The sequence below is a fragment of the Macaca mulatta genome, chromosome 14 (genome assembly GCF_049350105.2).
Source record: "Macaca mulatta isolate MMU2019108-1 chromosome 14, T2T-MMU8v2.0, whole genome shotgun sequence".
Taxonomy (NCBI): domain Eukaryota; kingdom Metazoa; phylum Chordata; class Mammalia; order Primates; family Cercopithecidae; genus Macaca; species Macaca mulatta.
Window position 1 is genome coordinate 14,402,943 of NC_133419.1, and position 9,006 is coordinate 14,411,948.

At 42.5% G+C, this 9,006-nt stretch overlaps 1 protein-coding gene across 1 annotated transcript; it reads right to left on the bottom strand.

Annotated features, from left to right (window-relative positions):
- Positions 1 to 7,461: 7,461 nt before the first annotated feature.
- On the bottom strand, positions 7,462 to 8,492 carry OR5AN1 (olfactory receptor, family 5, subfamily AN, member 1). The gene is given in 1 exon segment (NM_001193824.1): positions 7,462 to 8,492. A coding segment is annotated over 1 exon segment (936 nt). The 5' UTR covers positions 8,452 to 8,492; the 3' UTR covers positions 7,462 to 7,515.
- Between the last annotated feature and the right edge of the window lie 514 nt (positions 8,493 to 9,006).

Here is a 9,006-nt window from a genome sequence, read left to right on the forward strand (position 1 = left end):
TGCTGCCTTTTGTTCAGCTACACCCTGCCCCCAAGGTGGAGTCAACACAGGCAGCTGGCCTGGGTGAGCTGTGGTCAGCTCCACCCAGTTTGAGCTTCCCCAGCTGCTTTGTTTACCTACTCAAGCCTCAGCAATGATGGACGCCCCTCCTCCAGCCAGGCTGCTGCCTCGCAGGTCAATCTCAGACTGCTGCACTAGAGTGAACAAGGCTCCTTGGGCATGGACCCACTGAGTCAGGTGCGGGATATAATCTCCTGATGTGCTGTTTGCTAAGACCATTGGAAAAGTGCAGTATTTAGGTGGGAGTTTCCCATTTTTCCAGGTACAGTCGGTCATGGCTTCCCTTGGCTAGGAAAGGGAAATCCCCCAACCCCTTGCACTTCCCAGGCAAGGTGATGCCCTGCCCTGCGTTGGCTAACCCTCCATGGGCTGCACCCACTGTCTAACCATTCCCAATGAGATGAACCAGGTACCTCAGTTGGAAATGCAGAAATCACCCATCTTGTGCATCAGTCACGCTGGGAGCTGCAGACCAGAGCTGTTCCCATTCAGCCATCTTGGAATGGAAGTCCACCATGCTTTTTTATTCCCTGGCATTCAACCTTCTTTTCTGTTTGGTCAGAACAAGGCGTGTAGGCTAGAGGTGGATCACAGGGACAGAGGCTCGAAAATGGCGGCAATATTCATTTATGCCTTCTTTAGAAAGTGATTGCAAGAAACACATTCACCCATTGAAAGTCAAAGAATGGACTTGGAGACACAAAGAACAATGGAAGCAAGACTTTTAATGTCGATCTTGCAAGATTGGGTGTCTGGTAGGCAGGCACACCCAGGGCCGTTACCAGTATTGCTCTTTAATATGTTGCTCAAATTCTTTCTTTTATGACTTCATACCTTTATCTGTTGCCTGTCCTATAATTTTTTCCAAATTTTTCCCTGGACCTTCCCTCAAGATGGGCTTAGCTAGACTACATGTGGCCTTGCCTTGTATTATGATTTATTTTACTTCCTTTATTTGTAGGTTGTTGTTGTTTGCTCTGTTATTTTAATATCTCTGGCATAGGGAGGAGTCCTGGAAGCTGGAGCATAGATGTAGGATAGCCTTAGCTACATCAGTAACTCCTTCTGCACAAATTGTACTTTTAGCTTTGGTGGTAACAAATTTAAATATTCTACAGTTTACCAATCCTTATTTTGTCTTTTTTCCCCTAAGATGGTGACCTGTAGAGGTTCCTCTGAAATCTTCACTTTCACATATCCTGTTTCTCCTAACTTGCCATAACACAATCTTTCTGTCCAAATTAGTGAACATTTTTTGCACTCATACTATGTTTTTGAGTACTGATTAAATAATTATGACCCAGTTACTCTATGTAATATTAAGCAGGGACACTATGCAAACATTAAAAATGTTTATACTTATGTGCTGATCTGGAAGGCCATCTTTGGTGGGAAAAAATACTAGTTGCAAAATAGCATATTCAGAGAAAGTCTAGTCTTACCTTTGTTTAAAAGAACAAAGAATACTCAACATACACACAAATATTAAAAGAACCAAACTCTGTGTAGATAACACATAGACATGTGAAAAGAAAAAGCCTACAAGAGAACAGCCTAGAGCTATCACAGTGGTTATCTCATGGTCCTTCTTGTGAATCCAAATGATGTAAACCTTTCATCAAAAAAAATGTATATATACAAAATATTTTCCCAACAATTTTAAGGAGTTCAGGAACTCCTCTGATGTATCCTACTGGTTTTGTCTCTCTGGAGAATTCTGACTAACATGTTCACTCTCTTGTCTTCACTGTGTTGCTGCAGCTTCTTAACTGGACTCCAGAGCCTTCCTAGAGCAATTTTCATGCACAGATAGCTGTCCAATTGTTTTCTGTGGGTGATGAGGGTTGAGATCCCTGACTCGCCATCTTGCTTATGTCACTTATATAGCTTCTGAATACATTGATATTTGTAAGGGCAGAATACCTTGGATATACTTTGCTCTTTTCTGTATTAATTTCATAATCAACTTTTAGTTTCTAAAAGCAAGTATGTTGTGATTTTGATTGGTATTTCATGTAGTTCGTACATTAATTGGTTAGAATAGAAATTTTCACAATTTTGGTTCTTTCTGTCTGTGACATTTGGCAACAGCAGTAACAAAGAAGCCATGGAAGTTTCTCCTTCCCTTTATTTTGAGCCTATGTGTGTCTTACATGTGAGATGGGTCTGTTGAAGACAGCATACCACTGGGTCTTGCTTTTTAATCCCACTTGCCACTCTGTGCCTTTTTAGTGGGGGATTTAGCCCATTTACATTCAAGGTTAATATTGATATGTGTGCATTTGATTCTGTCATTGCGCCATCAGCTGGTTATTATTTTTACTTGTTTGTGTGGTTGCTTTATAGTGACACTGGTCTCTGTGTTTAACTGTGTTTTTGTATTAGCTGGTAGCAGTTTTTCCTCTCTATATTTACTGCTGCTTTCAAGATCTTGTAAGGCAGGTCCGGTGGTAATGAAGTTCCTTAACATTTGCTTATCTGATAAGGATTGTATTATTCCTTCACTTAGGAGCTTAGTGTGGCTGGATACGAAATTCTTGGTTGAAGATTATTTTCTTTAAGAATGTTGAAGATAAAATCCCAATCTGTTCTGGCTTGTAGGGTACCAGTGGAGAGGTCTGCTGTCAGCCTGATGGGGATCCCTTTATAGATGACTCACCTTTTCTTTCTAGCTGCCTTTAACATTCTTTTATTTTGACCTTGGAAAATATAATGATTATGTATCTTGGTGATTATCTTCTTGTGTAGAATCTTGCAGGACTTCTCTGTATTTACTGAATTTGACTGTTGTCCTCTCTAGCAAGTTTGGGGATATTTTCATGGACAATATTCTAGAATATATTTTCCAAGTTATTTTCTTTCTTCCCCTCCCTTTCAGGGATGCCAATTACTTGTAGATTTGGCCTCTTTACATGACCCATACTTCTTGGAGGCTTTGTTCATTTCTTTTTTGTGTGTGTGTGTGTCTGACTGTCTTATTTCAGAGAACCAGCATCAAGTTCTGAGATTCTTTCTTCAGCTTGGTTTATGCTGCTCTTAATACTTGTGATTGCATTGTGGAATTCTTGCATTGTGTTATTTAGCTCTGTCAGACACACTAAGTTCTTTTTTATACTGGCTATTTTTCTTTCAGCTTCTGTGTTACTTTATTGTGATTCTTATTTTTCTTGGATTGGATTTTGCCATCCTCCTGAATTTCTATGATCTTTTTTTCTCTACATATTCTGAATTCTATTTCTGTACATATTCTGCATTCTATACATATTCTGAATTCTATTCCTGCCAGTTTGGCTTGGTTAAGAATCTTTGTTAGAGAACTGCTGTGATCATTTGGAAGACATATGATACTTTGGCCATTTGAGTTACCAGAGTTCTTACATTGGTTTTTTTCTCATCTCTGTATGTGGGTGTTTCTTTAACTGCAGAGTAGTTTGAATAGAGTCAATCGACTTATTTTCTAGATGTTTTCATTGGACCAAGCCTTGTGTAGGGTCTTTATTTGAAGCTCACTTCTTATCTCTGGTTTCAGAGGGGGATATGTTAGTGAGATATTTTTGATGTTGAAGCTTTGAGGTGTGATTCAGCAGGTGATATCTAGGCTTACAGGCCAGCTGGAAGACTCTTGCTCTGTTGTGTGGTTCCCCTATGTTTCCTTACAGTTGCAGCTGTGTACCCTGTCAGTGCTCTGAAAGTGTGGGTTTCTCTCCCACTGAGTGCTGGCTGTAGTTCCTGATTCAGCACTCCTGGGCTGCCCACTGCAGCTCTGGGGATATCTCTGTGTTTATGTTCCTTCCCCAGCTTAAAGACAGCAGAGAAGAGATCTTAGTAATGGTTGTGGCTAAGGGTCACTTGTTTGACTCCTGGGGGCTCCACCCCAGAAAGATGCAGGTCAGCAATCACTCAGTGCAGCCAGTCCAAGATGGAGTGTATGTGTTGTGGGCCCAAGCCAGGGGTTCTCTGTCTGATGATGAGTGGTGGGGGGTGTGTGGGACCCATGGGAGACAGACTGGCCTCTTCTGTTTGGGTTGACTGCAGATTGTTAGAGGTGTGGATAAGGAACTTAGTGTCTTTGCTCCTTCATTAGTCTGAGGGTGTCCAGGGCAGTTCCGCTGCAGGGGCAGTGGCATAGAAGCTTTCAGTTGACCCTGGAAGCTCTGTCTAGGGAGTTGCTGATCTGGTACTGGCTTGGTAGCTCTGCTGGGGGTGGCTGGAGGCCCAGGCCTGAGGATCTTCCTGGTGAGAAGACATGGGAATGGAAACCTATGTAACACTCTGGCCACTTTTCCATAGGGCTGCTGTTATATGCTTGGGGCCTGCTCCAGTACCTAGTAACCTTAGATTTCCCAGAACCTGGAGGTGTCACCAGTGAAGGCTGTGAAACAGCAAAGATAGTGGCCTGTCCCTTCCTCTGAGAGCTTTGTCTGAGGGAGGTATGCACATTTTTCTGGTCCCAAAGCAGCTGTAGGAAGTGGCTGGAGACCTTAGTTGAGAGGTTCCACCCAGTGAGGAGGAACAGGATCAGGAACCACTTACAAAAGTAGTCTGGCCACATTTTGGTAGAACAGCTGTGCTGTGTTGGGGATCTACTTCAGTCTCTAGTCGCCTCAGACACTTTGAAGCCCAAAGGCTGGAGTTGCTAAGTCACCAAAACAGCAAAGATGGTAACTCTCTTCTCCCTTTGGGAGTGCCATCTCAGGGATAATTCAAATCTTTGCCAGCTGGAGAGCTCGGTGGGGGTGGCTGTAGGCCCCAGTTGAGAGGTCCTGCCCAGTGAGGAGGAATGGGATTGGACACCCACCTAAAGCATAGTCTGGGTATGTTTGGGTAGAGCAGCTGTGATGTGCTAGGCTAGGGGTTCTCTTCCACCCTGGGTCGGCTCGGATTCTTCAAAGCCCAAAGTCTGGAACAGCTAAGGCATCTGAACAGCAAAGATGACAACCCAGCTCTTCCCTTTGAGCTCCTTCTTAGGGAGGTGCAATGCCACTACTGGTAGCTGGCTGGAATTCCAAGCCAGTGTATCTTATCTTGTGAGGTGCCATGGAAGTGGGGCCTGTGGGTTGTTGCTGCTAAGCTCCCTGGATTCAGCCTCTTTCCTAGGGGTATATACAGGAGTCTAACCTCCAACTTTGCTAGAGCTACAGATACTTTTACCAGAAAGCCCAAGTATCTAAGGCTCTGAGGTCTCCATGCATGACTGAGTGGCTGCTCTGCCAAGACTCCACATAGCTCTGTGTGGTAGACTTAAGACTGAAAGCTCTGGTGGAGTGGGTTCACAAGGAGATCTCCTGACTTGAGGGTGCAAAGACCTAATGCTCACCCCTACTGTTCCTTTCTCTGACAGCTACACACACCAGCTGCTTCTGGTCAGCCATCTTGCCCACTCCTCCCCTAGTTTTCTTAAGGTTTGAATTGGCATTCTTTTTTCAATTTTTTTTCCAATTCACACCTTTGTCACTTTATTGTATTTATTTTTAAAAGATTGTTACTTCTGATTTTAGCATTGGCTGCATCTCACAAATATTGCTTTATTTTATTCGTATTTACCTGGTATATTAATAAGTAATTTGGCACCTTACACATTAAGAGGTATTGAAGAAGGGAGGAGGCTTTGATATCTACAGTGTCAGTTTGGATTCCCACCCCTTCACTTACTAGCTGTGTTTCTTAATTCCTCTGGCATAAGTTTATTCATCTATGAAGTTGGTATAACAATAAAACGTAGCTCAACTGAAACAATATAAATCCTTTGAACATAGAAAGCACTCAATAAATAATAATACACGACTCATGAATAGCGTTTATTATATGCTGGGGTCCCTATTCTGAGTTTTCAATAAGTATTAGTTCAATCATCCTAGACAACTCCAAAATAGATACATAATATCTCAATTTTACAAGTGAGAAAACTGAGGAACAAAAGATTAGGTGGCTTGCCCAGCATCACACGACTAGGGAGTGGAAAAGCCTGAATTTGAAGCCAGGCAGTTAGGTCTAGGAGAAAATGTTTAATTTTAAATTACGAAGTATATTGGTTAACTACTGCTATGCAACAAATTGCAAAATCCAGTGCTGACTGCACATTCATTTATTGTCATTCACGTATCCTCAGATCACCTGGAGATCAGCTGGAACTGGCTGATGTAGAGTAGGCTTAAATGCATGACTTCTCCGAACATGACTGCAGGTTAGCTTGACTAGGTTGAGCTTGACTGAGATACCTTTGACCCATGTTTCTTTCATCCTCTTCTGGATCCAATAGTTACCCAGTCAAACAAGAGTAAATTTTCTAAATTTAATGGGGGAGAAAAAGGAAGGTTTGAGTCCCACAGTATCAGATATTGCTATTGGCTGTGAACTTTGAATATCATCTCCATTATAATTTCCCACTAGACTCTAGATACAAGAAATCAAATCATCAGACTCAAAAGTACATGTCATTGGAGGGACCATATCCTTGTTTCTATCCCACTTCATGATTAAAATCACCTCTTTCTTCCTTGTGCTACAGCTGGTGTAGGCAAGGAAATTGCCAAAAATGTATTAGATGATTAGTGCTGAGAGAGGTCTTAGGCAATCTGCAGCTATCTCAGGTTGCTCTTTCTTAAAGACACAACCAGGCCAATATATTGCTTTTTTTTCCCTTTCCAGCGGCAGAACCCCTCTGTCTGTTTATTCTCTTCTGCCCAGAAACACAGAATAATCAATGGTTACCACCATGTCTTTGTTATGCTGTATCAGCATATATGGGAGATGATGTTTCTAAACTCCTGGGGGTCTGTGCCAGGCCTCATTTCTCTAGTGGCAAAGTCCTAACATTGAGCGTTCTTTGATCTGAGAAGCCAAAAGAAACAAAAGATTTCTTTTTTCTTTTTTTTTTTTTTGAGCCGGAGTCTCACTCTGTCGCCCAGGCTGGAGTGCAGTGGCGCGATCTCCACTCACTGCAAGCTCCGCCTCCCAGGTTCACGCCATTCTTCTGCCTCAGCCTCCCGTGTAGCTGGGACTACAGGCGCCTGTCACCGTGCCAGGCTAATTTTTTTTGTATTTTTAGTAGAGACGGGGTTTCACCGTGTTAGCCAGGATGGTCTTGATCTCCTGACCTTGTGATCCGCCTGTCTTGGTCTCCCAAAGTGCTGGGATTATAGGCGTGAGCCACCGCGCCCGGCCAAGATTTCTAAATCTTGTTGTTTCACAAATACTTTTGGATAGATTAATAAATGATGAGGCCACACCTGATGTAGGATAAAAATAATGAACCTCCAGGACCTAAAAATCCTGATGTCTGTGGCATCGAGTCACCTGTTGGTCCATATTGGCATATTTTCTGCATCAAATCAAGCCTTCTTTGTCCAAAGGCAGTAGGGAGTATGATCTTTGTTAGTTCATTCATGATGATGTTTTGTGGGCTAAGGGGATTCTGATGGGACATATCTGGCAGAAATCTGAGAATCTGTAAACTCAGCAGCACCTTCTCTTTTGCAACCTCTTCAAGGCATCTTTAATTTCTTTGTTCCTCAAACTGTAAATCAAGGGATTTAACATGGGAATGACCACGGTGTAGAAAACTGATGCAAATCTGTCAAAGCTGGAAGAACCTCCAGAGCTGGAACTCAAATAGACAAAGATTCCTGATGAATAGAAGAGGGAAACAGCTGTTAGATGAGAAGCACAGGTGTTGAATGCCTTGGACCTGCCTTTAGCTGAAGTGATCTTCATGATGGAGATGCCAATATAGCCATAGGAGATCATGATAACTAGGGCACTTGCTATCCCAAAGAACATGGTTAATACAGCAGTCATGACCTGTACAAAGAAAGTGTCAGTACAGGACAAGATTAACAGTTGGGGCATATCACAGAAGAAATGTCTGATAACATTAGACCCACAGAAGTGGAGTTGAAGCAAAGCACCAATTTGGGATAAAGAAGCGGTGAGGCCAGTCATGTAGGCTCCCAGTACCATCCAAACACAGAGGGTGGGTGACATGATGGATGAATAGAGCAGGGGATTACAAATGGCGGCATAACGATCATAAGCCATGGCCGTCATGAGACAAGACTCACTCAGTCCCATTGTTGAAAAGATAAAGTACTGAATAATACAACCAACAAAAGTGATAGTTTGCTCTTCCTGTGAGAAGTTGGAGAGCATCTTGGGAACTGTGGAGCTGATATAGCAGACATCTATGAAGGACAGGTTACTGAGGAAGAAATACATGGGTGTATGGAGGTGGGAATCCATCCTTATTAAAACAATGAGGGACAGGTTCCAGGCCAGAGATGTAATGTAGATCACCAGGAATGTAGTGAAGAGCACTGTTATGATCCTGGGAAAATCTGAGAATCCCAGCAGGACGAAATATGTGATTTCTGTAATATTTCCTCCCCTAGTCATTGGCTCGGTGCTCCTAATATCAGAAAGGAGACAAGAGAATGGATTGCTAACTCAGGTGAAGTGATAACATTACCATCTTCATATGTGTACATCTTTTCCTCCAACAAGCACTGGAAAAGGAGAAATGTTTCACTCTTCTGATGGAAAGACCCCAACTTTTCTTCTTGAATTGTCAGCATGTACCTGCAAAATGCTTCAGGTTCTTGATTAATTCATGGAGTATCATGATGATTAAAAAATATATTTAAAAAGTTGACTGGTAATTTTTAAAAAATATGCCATAGAAATGGTGAGAGTATTATGTATAAGGTAAAGATCACTAATTAAGGTAATCGTTTTTCTTAAAAAGTACCTCTGATGATTGATTATATAACTGTTGCTTTAAAATTATGAAAGCTTAGGCCGGGTGCCGTGGCTCACGCCTGTAATCCTAGCACTTTGGGAGGCTGAGGTGGGCAGATCACCTGAGGTCAGGAGTTTGAGACCAGCCTCGCCAACATGGAGAAACCCCATCTCTACTAATACAAAAATTAGCTGGGCGTGATTGCGCAGGCC